Genomic DNA, 20109 nt, shown 5'->3' with positions numbered 1-20109 from the left:
GGGAATCCAAGGAAACATGTATTATCTTTAAAGTGAATTTTGATAAAGTGTATGATTTAGTTAGCTTGAGCTTCTAGATATTATGCTAATTATTAAAATATTGGTGAATCGATGTCCGACCATAAAGATTAGTATCAAAACCGGGTTGAAGCAAGGTAACCCTCTAGTCGTGTTCTTAATCCTACTGATGGAAGAAGCTCTAAGGCTTATTTAAGAAAGAGAGGTGTTAAGTTTGTCTCTACTGTTATTTAAGATATTTTTTAAGAGGTTCGAGCTTTCCGCATGTTTAAGTTTTAACGAGATGATGTAGATTCTGACTTTTTGGATCTAGTTAGCACTACATTGAAAAATAATTTTAATATCTCTTTTTAGCTTAAATAGTGATTTTAAGCACTTTTAAAACCCCATAGGGAATTTATCCATTGCATCAACTTATATTTACCTTTAGAAGAAGAATATTCCTTCTATGTATTCTTCATCTATAACGCACTTGATTCTACCCCTCAGTTGGGAAAGTTGGGCTCCCTCCAAAATTATTGTGTTTTGTTTGCAACTCTAGCAAGACATGTCCTTTTATTGTAAAATTTCGGGTGTTTGTATATTTTTTCTTTTGGAACTCTATTCCTCTCCTTTGCTTAATAGGGTAAGGTTTTGTTGTTTTCTTAGATGGAGTATCCCTTATGCTCCATTCTAATATATTTTCCTATTAAAAAAAAAGATACCCACTAGAGTTAATCTTTTTTAAGAGAAAGATATTAGTTAATCATGAGGGTGTTTTCTGTGCTCTGTGTAGGGCGTCAGCTGAATCAGTTTCTTATTTGTTCGTCACTTTTGAGTTGACAACTTCTATGTGGTATTAGATCTTTAATTGGTTAGAGTTATGTTTTTTTCTTCCTCGATAGGTTCTGTATCTTTTTTAAGATGATTATTTTGTTGGATGTGATATATATGATAAGAGGTAGCCTATCTATGATTTTTCACTCTATATTATGAAAACTTTGGAAATTCTAAAATGAGGTTGTTTATATGGGTACGACTACTATGAAGAAAGTGGGAGATAAAAGTATACTAATCATTTGGAATTGGCGCCTTGGTAGGTATGAAAGCAGCTCTTGTGTACTCTTTGATTGACTTTGAAATATTATTCTCTATCTGAACCAATAACATATCGAGAGTCTTTCACCTACTCCTTGGGTGGAGTGTGTAACGACCGACTTTTAAAAATTCACGTTTAAATAGAAGAGTCACCATCCACTACTTGTTTTATCCTAATGAAAAGACGGAGAAAGTTGGAAACCCCAAAAATAAGAGATATCTGGATAAGTAGGTAAATTAGGCAAAATGAAGGTGTTAGGCACCCTTTATCTCATTTGTACTCAAGGGGACCAATTTAGTCTTTAGGATTTATATGAATGAGGTTTACAAGATTTTTATTGTTGTTGTTCGTCGAGAACAACAACTTTGGGGGAGTGGTTTGGGAATTATGGATCTTGTGAATTGTTGATTCAAAGATTTAATTAAATAGAACCATCGAAACTATCATCATTTGGTAGAAACTAAAAACGAGGGAAATTGTTTAAAGAATTGTTTCTCATATAGATATTATTGGCCATAACAAAATCACCAATAACACCAATAGTTTTGAAGAGAATTTTTGAAGAGAAATTGAAAAAGAGAGTAAAAGCTGAAAGTTGTGAAATTTGTAGGTTTTCTTGGATGATTGTTGGTGTCCAATTAGGGTGGACAAGAGTCCTATTTATAAATTTGAAATTATGTTAAAACGCCAAAAAAAAAGAAAATTACCCAATATAAAAAAATCCAAAATTTGATATTTTGAAAAAGGAAAGAAAATTTATGAAAATAATAAAAGAGAAGAAAAAAAAAGTAAAACATGGGATAGAAACTCATGACCTATTTCTTGAAAGCTTTATTCCTTACCAATTGTGCTATGTAATTTATTTGAAATAAAAAACTAATTGAAAGTATAAAAGGGTGAATAAACATTTGTTATTTTTTAAAAATATAAATAATTTAAAAGTAAACTATTATATTTTTAAATAGACTTGAAAATGAATATTTATAAAATCAAAAATATTATTGTAACAAATCAAAAAAATATATAAAACTCAACTTAAAAATCATTTGAATTTTTTTAAAAAATAGTTGGACAAATTTGAGGTATGAAAAAGATTATTCTTGGTGCTATCCTAGTATATTTGTTTATGTATATGGTTGTCTATATGGATTGAGATCTAACATGTTTTTGCTCTGACCGGTGCAAAGTTTCCTTGCTTGGTTTTTGCTTCTTAAGTTTATTTGATTGACTTGTTTCCCTTACTTATGTATATTTTTTTCTAGTTTGTGTTTTCTTCATTTTTTTTTTGGTTGTTGTTTGATCATGTGCCTCTTGTACCTAGTCTAACTATTATTATGTACTCTTTATACTTGTTGTCGTTCTTATCAATAGATCTATACTATTTATCGTTTAAAACAAAATTTTATCTTTTAAAAAATATTAAAAGTTCAAAATTTAAAATAATTGACTTTAAATTATGTGAACCAATGGTTCATTTATTCTTTAAAAGAAAGAATCTACTACAATAACTTGCTATTCGACTTCTTGCTCATCGCTATTGCGACTTCTATTGCAATGGCCAACACATTCACACACAAAAAAGATTATGGGATTCGAACAAGTTTTTTTTAGTTAATCTAAGTGTGTGTTTGGTTTTCGTGGAGATGAGATTTAAATTTAGTGAATTGATTATATAAAAGTCGATTTTGCTTAAAATTAAATTAAATATAAAGTGATTTATGTTTAAATATATACTTATGTAAACATGAACTGAACAATAATTTTCATTGAAATAATTGCATTTAAATTTATAAGTTATTGTTGTGAATCTTATTGTGAATTACCGTAAAATTCAATATCAATTTGTGAGACAAAGAATAATAGCAACAAAAATAAATAATCTACACCAATAATAATTTATACACAGACAATATAACATAATAAAACGAGAAAAATACGAAGGTTTGTTTATCAAGTTCGATCAAACAACGATCTATTTTGGGGAGAGAGCAACTCTCCAATTCACTATACTCGAAAAATTGTTACAAGAGATTACAGATGAGTTACAAGAAAATAGTCTTCACAATTCCCAAAGAACAAACCCTAAGTATTTTTCAATCCCTTAAATAACCCCAGAGGTTTCCCAAAAACCTTTGTCTTTCTAAGTGTTCTCTTGAAATTCCCTAAACCTTTATTCTCCTTAATTTTTGTAAGTTCTGAGATTGTCAAACTATAATAATAAAAGATATATATATATATATATATATATATATATATATATATATATATATATATATATATATATATATATATATATATATATATATATATATATATATATATATATATATATATATAATAATCAAAATCCAATAAATCCATAACACATCTCAAAAAATATCTTTTTAATTGTTAGAATAAAATATATCTTATAATATCTTTTAGAATATTATAAATATACCTTATAATATCTTTTAAAATATTATAAATATTTTACAATATTTTTTAATATTAATTTATATGATCTCTAAATTAATATAAAATATTCTAACATTAATGAAAAAATCAATGAATCGAATCGATGGAGTTCAATAACCATGAATCGCTCGGGCCAAATTATTTTTTTACTTTCTAATTTTTTACGAAATAAATTTTCTTTCTCTTCGTCAACAAAAATTTTAAGGTATGTTTCCAAAAATTACAAATTATAATTTCAATTAGAATTAATTTTTAAGATAGAATATTTCTATTTTAGAGATATCAAACACCACAAAATCATTATAAACTCAATTTACACCTCTAAATTGCTATTAGCTTTTAGTAAATAAAACTCGAAAGAATTTAACTATTTTCAAAGTCTAGCCACGTCAAATTTTTGTGATAAAAAGAAAGAAACATTTGTTAGGTTGTTTCTATTTGTGACGCTTCACCTTTATTACTTTTGCTTTATATGATTATTCTTTTTGGGTAATTTTAATACACTTCTTTTTGTGCCGATGTTGATGTAAAGATTTGATTTAGGGTGCGCTCCAACTCATTAACACATTTGTATGTTTCAAAGTTAGTATAGGTGACCCTACATGAATGGAGAGAGGCATAGTAACGTTACAAAACTATCTCATGACTAAGAAAAATTCCAAATTTACGACATCGTCTCTAAATTTAGGAACTATTAAAATATCAATACTACTAATCTCTAGCCTGTTTATTCATATTTATAGGTATTGGATGTCGAATGGAGTATACTATTAAAAAAGAAGTAGCTTCGCACTATCAATTTTGAACAAATATATTATTAAATATTATTTTATTTATCTTTTTAAAAAAGAGAATAATTATGATATAATACTAATTATAGTATTTTTTTATATTTTATTATTATCATGTTGTTTTTCTTGAGAATGAATCGCTAAAAATATTGTTAAAGAGTATGTACGACACAAGAATTATTCAAAGAAAAATGTATTTTTTTAATTATTTAAAACGTAATAGTAGGAATTACGTTTAACATTTTCAACTATTTTCGGTTGTATCGTGTTATGATTTTTATGATCGGTTTCGGATTTCTATTGGACCTCCTAATAAGTAAGATGATGCTTTTGGGTTTCTTTGGAGAACAGAAGTTCCGTTCAAAATCAAAGCTTTCGGTTGGAGACTCTTTCGCAATAGACTTTCCACCAAAGATCTTTTTCTTGTTAGAGGTATTCATTTACCTCTTGAACATTTAAATTGTATTTGGTGTGACAATTGTGTTGAGAATGTGAAGCACTTCTTTTTTAGTTGTTGGGTGGTAAAGAAGGTGTGGAAGGAGGTTGTTTTGTGGGTTGGTAAAGGGGAGAGTAGTGACGAAGAATGTTTGGCAAATTTTATGGATTGACATAGTTTTTTTCATTTAAAAAGGGTGAAAAATAAAAGAAGTTAGGAGTTGTTTGGCTTGCGACTTCGTGGACCATTTGGTTGCTTAGAAATGGGGTTTGCTTCCGGAAGGATAGATGGAGTGTTAATGACACCATTTAGAATATTAAGATGTTTGTTTGGAAGTGGATTTTTTGTGGGAAAATTACTCATTCCAACATCTCTTTTTACGAGTTCTCAAAGGATCTGTTGTTTTTCCTCTCGTAATGGTATTTGGTTTGTAATTTTTCCTTGTTGCCGAATTTTTGTTTCCCGTGTCCTCTTGTAGTTGGATTGGAGAACGCTTTGTTCTCCCTTTAATAAAATATTGCTTATTAAAAAAACGGATACACTTCAATTGTAGAATTTATTTTTAAAGCAATTTTTTATAATTTATTCAAAATAGAATAAGAGATTAAAGATAGTACATTGTTGTATTAGACAAGTGAGCTCAAACATCATACATAAATGTGAGGTGAATTATGATATTTAAAATTTGCGATTAATTTTAACCTTTTCTCATTTAAATGATCATATTAGTGATTTTATGTAGAAATCGCAACGACAATTAAATAATGAAAGTAAACTGCAGAAAGTAAAAAGATAGAGCTAGAAAGATTGCACAAGAGATTTATATAGGTTTGGCCAAACGTTGGATCAGTCCAGTCCCCAATAGAATTTTATTATTCACCCATATCATGTCAGTATTTTCAAAATAAAAGCGAGATTTGGCAAGACACATATCCTTAATTAGTTGACAGTGTAAAAATATTTTACATTGTTAGTGCATATTCTTTTAGACCCTCTCAGCGTATTGCAATGGTAGCTCAGGTGTGTATGGCCTACCGAGAACACTGATGTTTATCTGTTGTTGGAAACGCCTCTTCCAGACCCACCTAGCGCATCGCAACGGTAAAGCAAGTCGAACACGCAGTCCTATGTTAGACACACAATCCATGGTCATTTACCACCTAGTAGCTTAGGTCTACTTTGATTTAAGCATACACTAACAATCACGTTACACATCAAGCCACATAGACAAACATCTTCGAACGTTCAATCAGAACAAACGAAGCAATCAAGCAAATGATCACGTAATAGAATTCAACACATTGCATTTACTTAAGCATACATACAAGAGTCGCATAAGGGTGATCATATAATGTCATTTAGCTATTGTGCATCACATTAGGCACATACAATTTGGACAAAAACAATTGCTCATTGTATAGTTCATCCTTCTATAATATTGCATAAATAGTCTTTACTCATCATAAAAAGTTGGATAGTGTACTTTTCACCAATCAAATTGCATCATTTAACTTTATTCTATTTAATTATTTATTAAATATTATACTTTTTGGTTGTTTCTAAAATATTTTACATCAAGGATAACTCTACCCAATTTTTTGTGTTAGGTAGATAAGAATTTACTTATATATAACATCAAATTTATTCTTAAAACACGTTACTTAATAAGTTTGAGATATTTCACTGATACAAATTTATTGCGAGGCGATACATATAATTTTTTTTGATGAATTGCATTTTTTATAACATTGGTTTAAAATGCAAGAAATGAAAAAGAAAAAAAAAACACAAAAAATTATATCCTAGCCACAAAGCAAATCAATCATGTCCTTAATCTCTCTTTTTCCTTTTCTTCTTTTTTTGTTTTTGTTTTTTATACGTCATAAAAAAAGATAATTTATTTATTGCAAATATGTAGGAACGCACCTCCCTACCTGCCACTACGTATTTCAGTCCAAAGTAGCAAGTCCATTGACAATATATCCGAATGGTATAGTCATAATGAACTTGTGATAATGAAACATATAATGTAAATGTCTCTTTTAAGGTATTATAATTTTAATTACTCCATACTTACTTTATGAATATATGTTTATATAAACATCGATGGGACATCATTAAGCATTATTGGAAATAGAATATAATTCCTAACCACCATATAAATGCATTGTTTCTCAACAACATTTTCCACACCACCACCTTCTCTTCCAAACACAATTTGCAGCTATAACACAATATTAGTATAGTGTAAAGATGTGGGATATCAGTAGTATATGGCAGAGGTTGAAACCAGACGTGGTAATGGTGCTTATACAGATTGCATATGCTGTGATGACTATAATATACAAGCTCGCAATAAATGATGGAATGAGCATGAGAGTAGCCGCGGCATATCGTCTTATTTGTGCATCCGCTTTCACTGTTCTAGTTGCTCTTATCTTTGATAGGTTATTTGCATGATCTTTTGCTTTTACCATTTTAACGTTAAAATCTAGATTATCATACATGCATGACAACAAAATGTGATTTAAATAGAATTGTTTGGTGCAAGAAAACTCGAATTTTAAGGGCATGAGCGGGGAAGGGAGAGTCCATATTCACCTCCTACACACCCATGCATCTCTAGGATCCATTTGAAATGATTTACTTTTAAACATTTACATTTATTTAAAGAGTTTAATAGACACGCATGACAATATAAAATATCTTTACACTATCGTCCAATAATAAATTAACAATCTGTCATATAATTTAAATAATTTTAAAATATAAAAGTATTTGGAATACAATATATTTATTAGATTACATTATAAAATTACTTCACACGGTCAATGCATCTCTTATTTTCTCTTAATATTATGCTGTTTTATTTTATATTTTAATATTTAGAATTTTATTTTTTTAACTGTAAGTTATATAACTAATTTATTTAAATGATACTATATACTTTTATTTTTTATATTTGAACCTATAAAAATGAGTAAATGCTATTCTTACATCATTTATTACACCAAATACTTACATCAAACACTGTTCATCGTATTTGGTTAATGTAGGGTAAAAATTTGGTTAATGCAGTAATGAAGTTGGTTAATGCAACATTTAGGTATTAAAAATAATTTTTAGCAGTCACCAAACTTGGTTAATGCAATATAAAATTTTGGTTAATGCAGTAATAAAGTTGGTTAATGCAATATCCAGGTATTAAAAATAATTTTTAGCAGTCATCAAACTTGGTTAATGCAGCATAAAAATTTGTGTAAAAATAGTGTCATCCGTACATGAACAGTGTCATCCATACATAAATAGTATCGTCCGTACATACGGTGTAGGTGTAAGAAATATAAAGTACAGATATTCGAAAACACGTAAAAACTTTTATTTGATTGAAAAAGTTAAGTTTTCAAAAGGTTGAGAAAGCTGTTCTCCAATAAGATTTAGAGCAACAAATGGAGACAATGTCTGTAATGCTGAAAACCGCTCTCACCTTACCCAACAGCCATTCTAATATTAACTCTATTCTAATATGAGAAAAAATAAATACCACAAATTATACTTTCTCTTTCAAGAACTCTTTGTGTAACTCCCGGAAAGTAATTTAATTCCTATTTTATATTAAATTTAAGAAAAAAATTGATATTCACTCTGTCCTAATATATGAGAGAGAATAAGAACCACATTTATTAGGAAAATCTCAAAATATAATTATCTCGATTAATATTTATTTTTTTGTTTTTTTGAAATTTTTTTAATGAAAGATGTAAAAACAATTTTAATTAATTATTTGATTATAATAAATTGGAGAGAGAATAATTTTAATATAGTTTGCAATTAATTTACTTTAAATAAAAGATAAAAATTGATTTTTTTTACTTATAACTTTGAACGGACGAGTACGCTTAAAGTCAATATGTTTCCCCATGTTGATATGTTCTTTCATGAGTAAGTTTATTATGGCACTGCATGTTAATAGTCACTAATAACTAGTTAGTTTTATTCTAAGTCAAATCCCAAAATGTGTAAGTAGAGAAGCAGATCATGTAGCTTTTTTTAACATGAAACTAAAAAATTACTAAACTTGAATAAATCTGACTTTTTTGCAGGAAGAATAGAGCAAAGATTACTTGGAGTGTGCTTTTTAAGTCATTTCTATGTGGATTGTTTGGGTATGTAACATTCTATCGCCAAATTATATTGTCAATTGTACGCACAAGCTAATCTTACAAGAAAAAATTAATCTAATTGATATGCAATATTTTAGGGGAAGTTTGTTTCTCAACCTTTATCTTGTTGGTTTGGCTTTGACGTCAGCAACATTTATGTTGGTCGTCATCAACCTAATTCCAGCCATCACCTTCATCATGGCTGTATGTTTCAGGTACATATGAATTTTGGTCCTATTAATACATTCTTTTAATTAATTTGTTTCATTCATTTCCATTTGGCTTTTAGTTTATTTATTTTTGGTTGGTTTTCATAGAATGGATAAATTCAATTTAAGGGTAGCAGAAGGAAAGGCGAAAGTGATTGGAACAATAATGGGAATAGGTGGTGCAATGTTGATGATATTTTTCAAAGGTGCAGAAATTCATATTTGGTCTTCTAATACCAATCTTTTGCATCCACATCACAATCAAAATAAACAAATGGCAACTCATCATGCTGACTTTGGTAAAAAATTGTTGGGTGTTTCATGTGCACTTGCAAGCAGTTGCTCCTTCTCATTATGGTATATTATTCAGGTTAGTTTATTCTTTTATCTGTACACACACAAGTAATCATTTTTATGAAACAATAGTTTTATGTGAATTGTTACGATTTGGATATGCGATGAGTTTGCCTGAATCGCGACAGTGAGTTGTCGTGATTTTACAAAAGCCACACTTTGAAGCTTTTAAAAAAAAAACTCATGTTAGGTTAGTCTATTCAAAACTTTCTTCCAGTTTTAAATATGATCATGTAAGGTCGGATACCATGTGAAAAATAAAACTCGTGTCACTGTAATTTTTGTAAGCTCCCCATACACTTGGTTGTTTACCAATGTTGTCACCGTCTCTTTTATATAGCACAGGCTAAGTTGAATAAAGAATACTCAAGTCATCGCTCAAGTGCAGCTTTAATGTCCACAATGGGAGCCATTCAAGGAACTATTATTGCTCTTTGTTTTGAAAGGGATTGGGAACAATGGAAACTACAAAACAATCTCAGAATTCTTGCCGTTATATATCCAGTATGCTCCTAGTAATTTACTAATTATTAGAAAATTACACGCCGTGCACATGACTAAATCATATTCATGTTGCTATAATCAATTATTTTGTCAAAGGACGTATTTAAATGTAATGTTGATGCAGGGAATTGTGGCCTCTGGTTTAGTTGTTATTGCTATGGCTTGGTGCATAAAGATGAGGGGCCCTGTATTTGCATCTATTTTCAGTCCTTTACAACTCTTACTTGTAGTTATAGCTGCTTATTTCATGTTGGATGAAAAATTATATTTGGGAAGGTATATTTTAAATCTTAGTTCACGGCCCGTTCATGTTTTTATTTATATGTTTTTCAGCTTAATATATTCTTAGAAATATTTTCACAATTAACTTTTTAAAAATATTTTCATAGCATGCTTGGAGCAATTGTGATTGTGTGTGGTCTCTATGCGGTACTTTGGGGTCAAAGCAAAGAATTGAAAAAGAAAAAGATGATATTAGAAATTACAAGAATGCCTGAAAATGATGAGCTTGTTGTTATTTCCACGCCTGCTATTTCCCATGACAAAGTCGTCCAAACCTACACGAGTTCAGCCATTACTAAAGATAATGTTGTTAATGAGCAATTACCTTGATTGTAAAGCATGGGAAAGAAAGATGAAAAGTCCTTCACAAAAATGAATGTAATAATTAAAAAAATGTTTATCACTAAAAGACACAATCAGATGAAATTGATTGCAATTTATATATCTGAATATAATATAAGTATAGATTGTTTTGAATTGGACAAAATTCAGTTCTATACTGATGCATTTTATAAAAAAAACTCCTATTTTACATTCTCGTATTCATAATTAGTTTTTTTTTTTAAAACACCGTATACCGTATTAATACCCACACCCGTATTGGATACCATAGTTATGCATTATTATAGAGTGTTAGTTATCTGAATATATTTGTTAGTTATTATTCAATCAAGCAATTGTTGTTTTTTAAAAAGAAAAGTATGTCAGTAGAGCAATTCATGGGATTTTGTATTTTATATGCAATACTATTTATGAACTACTATAATAATGATTTAAATATGAGGATTTACATTGTGCATAGCTACATCTTATTCCATTTAGATAATATTATATTAGATATCATTTGCCTAAATGATTAAAATGGATCCACCAAATTATCTTCAAGGAATTGGAAATAGCTAAGATATGCTATATTGTGTACTAGAAAGTAGGAAAAAATTGCAGAATCAATAATCAGTATATACCAAATTCACGAACAGAGAATAAATATCTATAAGCAAATAGGAAATAGGAAATTATGTTCATTGTTTGATTTATTTATGAAATCATTTTGATTTTAGCAATCAAAATTCTTATAGCAATCAATCAATAATTGAAAAGCAATTATCGGCAGCAAGATGAAGAAGTTATGCTAGAGAAAAGAAAAGAAAGTCAGAGTTTCGCTCAGGAGAGTTGTGGTACCGTTAAAATATGTTACGGATAAGCAAACATTTCAATTTCTCATTAGGGTTTATTCTACAAACTACAAGTAAAAGGGTGAATTAGAGATGAAAAAAGAGGTTGCTATCTCCGGTTCGCCTATCTCTATCAGGTTTCTAGTGGTAGCAAATTTTATCCCTATGCCGCAATAGTTATTTGATTCATATATTTCCCGAACATTTGCAAAGTAAGTCATCCGGTCCGCATTCCATTACCGGATGTCTTGATCATTAGAAATTTGGTCCACACTTTTTTTCATCGGATGTCTTGATGTTAAGTTATCCGGTCTCTATTTTTCACTATTGGATGTCTTAAGGTTGAGACATTTGGTGCAGATGCTTCTTTATCCGATGTCTTGATATCAATTCATTCGGTCTCTAATTTTCTTTCAAAATGTATCTATAATTACGCTATTTTTCACTAATGGTGCGTAGTAGAGGAACGACACTCAAATTATTTAGTGTGGACTTATGAAAAAAGAGAAAATATATGTGCGTAGCAGACGATGGATGCACTACGAGATGAGGTGCACTACGAGATGAGGTGCACTTGAGCGGCGACATCTCTTTTCTAGAGTAGTATGAAACATCTTTTATGGTACGGTAATAGCATCATGTTGCTTTGCGATTATGGCACAAAAGATAAATAATTCTTTTTTATAATATTAAATAATCTTTAATTTTAATTATTATTTATATTTTATAATGTATAATTTAAATTGTTTTTAGGAGCAATAGGCGAAGAAGGAATTAACAGTTATGGCACTTGGATGACTCTGGTCTATCTTCGTTCCAAAGAGCCAGTTCAAGAGGTTTAATCCCAACCTTATATAAGCATTTTTGAATATGTGACATCTAGAAACATCGTCATTTCTTATGCAATTTGATGAAGTGACGATTACTTTGGACAATGTATCAAGTATACTTTACCTTCCTTTTATGGGTGATTTTTGCGATGATTAACCGTGTATCAACGAAGAAGGTGTTGCTTCTCTTGTTGTTGAGTTTTTGAGTTTGACTATAGAGGAGGCAACACTAGAAACCCGTACTTGAACGGGTCCAAATTACGGGCTAGATTGGCTTCGTACTTTATTTAGGAGACATCGAGGCTTAATCATTTCGACTATGCTGGAATAACTGATAATGTGTTTATGCCCAAATAGATAATTTTTGCGGACACGATTTTTACTCTTGTGGGAGAAAAACAGTACTATTATTTAGGAAACTCTTTTACATGGTAGATATAGTTGGAGCACAACCTCGTTAGTCACCCTTGTTGAGCAAGTGCTCCAAACACGAGAGAGTGGGTGAACTATGTTGTTTGAAAATCGAAGTCAATTCATAAAATATTTGTTCTTTAAAACAACTATTGTAGTTTTGATAATCACACAAAGATAAGACAGCAAAAATAAAGAAAGAAGACGAAGAGAGATATGCAGCAGAAATAACATAAACAATGAAAATAAAAAAGAGAAGAGATAAGAGAGTGCACTTGAGATTTATATAGGTTCTTCCAAACCACTTGAACTACTTTTATCCCCAAGAGTTTTCTTTTAAGAGTTCCTCTAAAGCATATTTGAGCTTTTTTATAAGATTTGTCGACAAGCCATAAACAAAAGTTAAATAGAGTTTTTACAGTGGCTAAGGATAAGAACCAAGAGATGAGGTTATTACACAAGCTTAGCTTAAGAACCTTCAAACACATATTTTATATAGACCGAGTTCTAGAACCTATAAATAGAGCTTTTACACATGTCATGCTCAAAAACCTATAATCAAGCTTTTATCAGGTTTAGCTACCAAACTATCAAGTCTGTTACAAAGTAATTCCACAAGAGAATCACACTCTCAGATACAACAATTTAATAATAACAGAGATCGCATAAAACTCTTACAAGGGATTTTCAACCTTTTAGCATTACAACAAATCTCGTGAAAATAAAATTCAAAATTAAGGGGAGTAGCAGAAGGATAAAAGGTTTTTATCAGAAATTCGGTGCAAAATAAAATGAGGAGAAACTTCTTTTATATAGGAAAATACTTGGCTTAAAAAGGAAATCATATGTGGGCCATTTTAAGAAATTAATTGATTAACCCAGTTGATCATTGATTAAGAGCTTTTAAAATACTGCAACCCTAATCCAAAAAAGGAAATCTTGGTTACATTGGATAATCAGTTAAAAAAATTCTAATAGATTAATAGTTCATTTACATTACTCTAATTGTTTGGACCAAGTCCTTAATCGATTAGACAGTGTAAAAACTATCCCAATTGATTAGAAATACTTCTCAATAACCTCCATGTTTTATAAAATCAGAGTGGGTTTTCAAAAACTTTTTAGTGTGTGTTTGATTGTCTTAGTAGTTCAAGACTTACTCTTAACCTTTTTATATTTTAAATGATCACTCTAAAACGCTAAATGTAAAACCAGACGCGCTTTAACACTTTTACAATTTCAGATCTTCGAGTTCCCTTCTTGTTACAATGATGACTTAACACTTCTACTAAAATTTTAATTTTCTGACTGATGATGCTTAAAATATATTCTTGATCAAGTTCCATCATCAGAAGCTATTACTTGACAATAAACATCAACTTCCCTTGTCACAAAAAATTCTCAACATCTAAAAGTATGAAGTTGTTATCTTTAAATTTGCTTCATTAGTTGTCATTATCTAAAGCAACTGACACTAGTACAAAAAGATTAATATAATTTTTAAATTTACACCCATTATATTAAAAACGGGTGTAAATAAGAAACGCGGTGGCAATTTTGTAAATAAAGTATTATTTTAAAAATTATCATATGACAATATACACCCTATTTTCTAAAAACGGGTTTAAATTAAAAATATTATTATAATTAAATCTCAATTACTCCTTTTTATTTAAAAAAAGGGTGTAAATATATATAAATTACAAATTTTTATTTAATTTTATAACTCACAATTTATGTGACATATTAACCAATAATTTAAATATTATTAAAAATTAATGAATAAATATTAATAGATCTAAATTTAAATTTATAAAATAATTTAAACATTATTATGAATATCAAAGGTCTAATAAATTGAATATAATAATCTAATTTCTTTCTAAACCCAGTTTTCAAAAACTCTCGTTCTAAATCGCATCGCAGTTTTCAACAAATTTCACCGAAAACGGAATCGAAGATGAAAGCCGCATCAAAATTTTCAACGAATTTCTGAGTTCTTCTCACAGAGAATCCAAACACAGTTTCATCGCATTTCACCAAACCCTTTTCACCGTCGCAGTGACGACAACGAAGCTGAAGAATGTTCACCATCGCTCGGTTCACATGACGACATCGCATTGGTAAAACGAAGGTGGAGTTTTATACTTTGAGTACATGCATTGGTAGCTGAAGAATTAGGGTTTTATACTCCTGAAAATGGATGTTGGTTCAGAAATTAGTTCCTATTGTTTGAATGTCTTGTGTTGTGTATGATTATTTTAGTAAATTTAAGCATTAATAGTTATTCAGGAAGTGAAATTGTTTTGAGTGAGTCTTAGGGAACATTTTTACATTGTCAGATTTTGGGTGGTCTTGTAGTGTGATTTCGTGGTGTTTTGGGAATTTTTTTACATAGTCAGATTTTGGGTTGTCTTGTAGTGTGATTTCGTGGTGTTTTGTGGTTCTCTGCAGGGTGAGAATAAGGGTTATTGTTGTGGGTTTTGCAGCGTGTGAATCTCGGTTCTGCAATGGTGTGAAATGGGTTTTTTGCTGCAGATGAAAAAATCTCCATGTTCTCTGTGTTGTCGGGTCAATTATACAGTGAAAGGAACCATAACTCAAATCTCCAACTGTGGTGGCTCCAACTGTTGCTGTTGCTGTAGGTTTAGCATTCTTCAGCTATGGATTTCCACAAGCTGGCACTTGCGTTGAGTAACACTGGTTTTGAAAATCTGAGGTGAGAAACACTGTTGAGACAGCGGTAAAGGTGGGTTTTGTTCACTATTGAAAACTAGTGATTTGGTAGCTTAAAAGACGAGTCTTTATAGGTTTTGTTTTTTGCCCTTCTTTTTTTTGTTCCACTTCTTGGTTTGGTAGCTTGTGGCTGACAAGATATCAACAAGTATCAATTTATGTTTTGAATTAGAAACTCTTGTTGATGATTCTTTGATTCTTTTAAAGGCGTGTGTGAATTTTTCATATTCTATACTGTAGTGTTTTTCATTTTAGTGTTACCATTCTGGTTGGATAAGATAGCATCTTGTCAACAAGGTTGTCATGTCTCATGTTCCTTTCCTGTTCACTTTGAAATCTTTTCTTCACTGCTACTACTTCATTTATTGAGCTTTCATTCTTCACAAGTTTTCACAACTTGTGAAGATTCTTTGGAACTGTTGTGGATGAGTTTGCTCCATGTAATTGGGTTTGGTCTAAAAGATCAATTTATTGGGGAGTGTGTGTAGAATTAATCAGCAATATTATCAGTGTATTGGGTTTAAAAAAGTTAGGAGAAAGTTATGGAGGAAATTGTTGTTGACATGGGTTTTGGGTTAGTGTATAGTGTCTTTGTGGATCTTTTGTTTTATGAATCTGCAAGTTACTGAGAAGAGGAAAGAGACTCTTGCTAGTATGTGTGATGAAAGAGCTAGGATGCTACAAGATCAATTTAATGTTAGTATGAATCATATTCAAGCCATGTCGATCTTCAACCAATTAGTTTTATACATGATCTTCTTCGACCGACCTACCTAGGTACCCTCTCCACCTTCAATCGCACTTTCACTTATCATCTGATTATTCATGCTTTGCTTTCCTATCTGATTATTCACGCATTTAGGTTTAACTACTCTTAGGTGAATTCACACTCAACTTTTTTATCACTTGTTTACCATACCATTCATGTTTTTCAAATTCTGTATCAATATATTCAATTTACATTTCAATTCCGTTGCAGTTGTTTTTCGTATAATCATCAGAGGGATTACTCCTTTCTCCCAGCACTTTGCAGCTGAACCAACACCATGGAGGGACAATCTTCTAATGAAGGTTCCAGTACCGGCAATGTCTCAGCAGACTCTTCTGATTCAACTGTTCAGCTCAATATTAAAACTTTAGATTCCCGCATCTACAGTTTTCAAGTTGAAAAAAATGTGATTATAAACTCTACTGTCTTTGTGGTAATATATTATTAGTAAATTAGATTGTACCTCTAAATCTGATCTTTTTAATTATTTCAGATACCCGTTTCCTTGTTCAAAGAAAAAATTGCTAGTGAAATAGGTGTACCGGTTAATCAGCAACGACTCATATCCATTGCTAGTGAAAAAATTTCATGTTTCATTAAATGGTTTCTTGTTTGTTTGGATCATGCTGTGATGCTAATCTATTTATTTTACAACATAATCCTTATCCATTGTAAGATGTTGAGAATGGGCATACGTTGCATTTAGTTGAAAGACAGCCAAATCCGCCTCAGACTTCTGGTGCGGGTTCCGTTGAGACAACTAGTACAAACAGTAACCGAGGTATAACTTAAGTCATTCATGCCCCCTTTCATAGATTAAGCTGTGTTGTGCTAAATGCTGATGGTAAATTGTGTCATTTGAAAGGAAACGGTGCTGGATCAGGAGCTCCTCGTAACCGTGTTGGCCAAATTTCACACAGCGTGGTTCTTGGGACTTTTAATGTGGGGGAACAAGTTGAAGGCACTGCTCAAGACCTTACTAGGGTTTGTTTATGCATTCTCTACATCTATCTTCAGTATCTAATACTTATGCTTTCTATTAAGTTTTTTTGCTTTGGTTTTTTGTAATTTATTGCCGTATTACGCATTTAGGTTTTTGCTTTGGTTGGTATTCAAATTTTTTCTTTCAAATTCTATATGCGCTGTAAGTGTATATATGTGTGTGTGAATATTTGTGTAGTTATCATTGGTAGAATCCCTGGAACTTCAAAATAGTGTTGGTTCTAGTGAGTTTCTCTCTCATATTAATTGAGAAAACAGATACAGAAGCTCCTTGAGAAGTTAAATTCATGATGCAAAGCCAGTTTCAAGTTTATGCTTCAGGAATTTGATGATTTTAATAACCAGAATAGGAGAGATGATCCTGGTTAAACCACTCTCCTCTTGGGTCCTCCGAGTTCAGGAAAGACCATTCTCCTCTTGGCTTTGGCAGGAAAACTTAATCCCAAATTAAAGGTGACAATTCAATTGTTAAATAACGCATTCATATTTTGTTTTGGAATTTTCAATTCTAGCTAGCTAATGAGGTGCAATTTCTACACCTAATGTGTATTGGATTGATAAAATTTACAGGATGATTTTTCTACAGAGCTTGACAATTGATGGGATTCTAACTTTGTAGATAGTTAAAGTCAACAACTCTGCTGGATTTGACTAAGCAGTCTTTAGAGGTATCTAGTTGTGTGCATGGCCACGGAAATATTTGTAATTGTTTTCTTTTAAACATGTTGTTTTTAAAATGGGTGGTTGCAATTACTTGATTTAATGTTAATCCTTGCGGTGCAGTCGGTATTCTGTTGACTACTGCTACAACAAACGTGAAGATAATGAAGTTATCTATCCCTTAAACTTTTATAGTAAATGCATGTGTTCTTTACGTTATTGTCTTCATATTTTTGTCTGTTTTCAAAGGTAGATGTTTTATAGTAAATTCCTATATATTAAACTGTGTGCCGGCCACAATTATGCATGGTTCTTTCCTTTTTGTCTTAAACATTTGGAGTCACTATTCAATCCTCATCCACTTAAACATTTCATAAACCAATCACAAACCACCTTGCTCTATTCATACTCTTCACAACCTTAAACCATGTTGAATTTCTTCAAAAGATTGTCATGCCTTATATGTTTTCTCTTGCTATTCTTTGATGTTTCTGTGTGTTTATCTTCTTCTTCATTTGATGACTTCAACTTTTGTTTGGAGAATCACAAAATAAAAAACTTCACTATTTTTCCTTACAATGATTACTATAAAATTCTCAACTTTTCAATTCAAAATCTTCGGTTTGCAGAACCTACGACACCTAAGCCGATAGTAATTGTACTTCAAGAGAGTTTGAAGCAGCTAAAGAAAAGTTTAGCATGCTGCAGAGAATTCTCTTTGGGAATAAGAGTGAGAAGTGGAGGACATAGCTATGAAGGTACTTCTTTTGTTGCTGTTGACAGTATTCTTTTTGTCATCATTGACATGATGAATTTAAACCATGTTAAGGTTGATATGGAGACGAAAACAACGTGGGTTGAAGGTGGTGCAACATTGGAAGAAACTTACTATGCTATCTCTCAGGCAAGTGATGTATATGGGTTCTCAGCTGGATCATGTCCAACTGTAGGAGTTGGCGGACATATTGGTGGTGGGGGGTTCGGTCTGTTGTCTAGAAAATATGAATCACTCGATATGTATGCAGTAGCAAGAAGAAAAAGAGAGGTCAACAGAGGGCTGTTGGAGGTGATAAAAGTGGAAGAGGGCTTCGTCAACTTTGTATAATTTGTATAATTGTTTGAATTTTTGTGTGTGAATTTTCTGTAGGAAAAAGCGGCTCTTGCATCGGCTGAGTCGCATCGATATGTTGAGACTCGAAAACCTGTTCCTGATCCTCAAGTTCGTCTTCTTACCACTTTTGGTTCTTATGTATTCTAGATTCCTTAGTTCTGTTTGCTGTTGTTTTCTAAATTTTGATGTTGCAATTTTGATTTCAGGTTACAGGTTTGATATATGGAAACAAAAACAAAGAGAGTTCAAATAGGACACATGATTAGCTTATAGCTTGTAAGTTTCTTGCCTTCTTACTTGTAGTAGTTCTATATAAATTTGTAAAGAATTAACTGAGTTGAGTTATAGTGGATTATGGTGGAAAAACATGCATTGACCGATATTTACCATTGCGGTGAGCTCAAAAACTGTCATGTGTATCTGCCATAGTGATGTAGTGGCGGGTATTTGATAACACTGGTCTCATGTCCATACGTTTTCTGTTATTTAAGTATCTAGTTATTGGTTTTAATTATGGGCTAGGATTTTTGCTAATTGAAAATGTCACATGAGAGAATCGTAACTTGAGTTTAGTAACTGTACATTGACTACGTGTATACGTCCGATCGTGTTTCATGAATTTGACACGTTGCAAAGATGATCTTCTGAAAGTAATATTATGACGTGACAAAATAGTTGAACTTGATCGCGTGTACTTGTTAACTTTATTTACATTGTTGGTAATATAGTTATTATATTACTTTCTATATTGTACGGTGAAATGCTAATGCTATGTGGTGCACCGATTTGTCAATACACTGATATGGATATTTTAAAATTTGATATATGATAGACCTGGGGTACATGTTTGAATATGCTTTAAAAAGTTCATGGAGGATATTTACTTCCTAGATGTTACCTCTTAAAACTACTACCTGGTTTTGGTTGTATGCTGTAGGGTTTGGACTTTGGACCAGAGTAGTCAATAGCGGCACTATCCCGCTATAACAGAGCAGAGGCTGGCCGCTATGGGAAGAGCCTTCACGGTGCAAAACACTATACTGTAGCTCACTCAAGGAATAGGTCTTCTAAGACAACTAGTGATTTTGATAGTCCTCGTTCTGTGTTTCTTGAACGGGCATTT

General features: G+C 31.2%; 2 protein-coding genes and 1 long non-coding RNA gene across 3 annotated transcripts; all 3 read left to right on the top strand.

The window, feature by feature from the left end:
- The first annotated feature begins 6900 nt into the window (after positions 1-6900).
- LOC131603116 (WAT1-related protein At1g25270-like) lies at positions 6901-10823 on the top strand. The gene is made up of 7 exons (XM_058875376.1): positions 6901-7227; positions 8884-8946; positions 9042-9158; positions 9261-9522; positions 9852-10010; positions 10135-10286; positions 10400-10823. The coding sequence occupies exons 1-7, from the start codon at positions 7034-7036 to the stop codon at positions 10620-10622; spliced, it is 1170 nt and encodes a 389-aa protein (XP_058731359.1). The 5' UTR covers positions 6901-7033; the 3' UTR covers positions 10623-10823.
- Positions 10824-14618: 3795 nt separating this feature from the next.
- Positions 14619-16779, top strand: LOC131603115 (uncharacterized). Its single transcript, XR_009284238.1, has 4 exons — positions 14619-14842; positions 15163-15457; positions 16424-16619; positions 16707-16779. It is a non-coding gene; the product is annotated as an uncharacterized LOC131603115 (long non-coding RNA).
- Positions 16780-17889: 1110 nt separating this feature from the next.
- Positions 17890-19252, top strand: LOC131605706 (berberine bridge enzyme-like 22). The gene is made up of 4 exons (XM_058878032.1): positions 17890-18633; positions 18705-18941; positions 19023-19094; positions 19193-19252. The coding sequence occupies exons 1-4, from the start codon at positions 18628-18630 to the stop codon at positions 19250-19252; spliced, it is 375 nt and encodes a 124-aa protein (XP_058734015.1). The 5' UTR covers positions 17890-18627.
- Positions 19253-20109: the final 857 nt, after the last annotated feature.

This window comes from Vicia villosa, linkage group LG5 (genome assembly GCF_029867415.1).
Source record: "Vicia villosa cultivar HV-30 ecotype Madison, WI linkage group LG5, Vvil1.0, whole genome shotgun sequence".
Lineage (NCBI taxonomy): Eukaryota > Viridiplantae > Streptophyta > Magnoliopsida > Fabales > Fabaceae > Vicia > Vicia villosa.
This window is presented reverse-complemented; position numbering and strand designations above follow the sequence as displayed.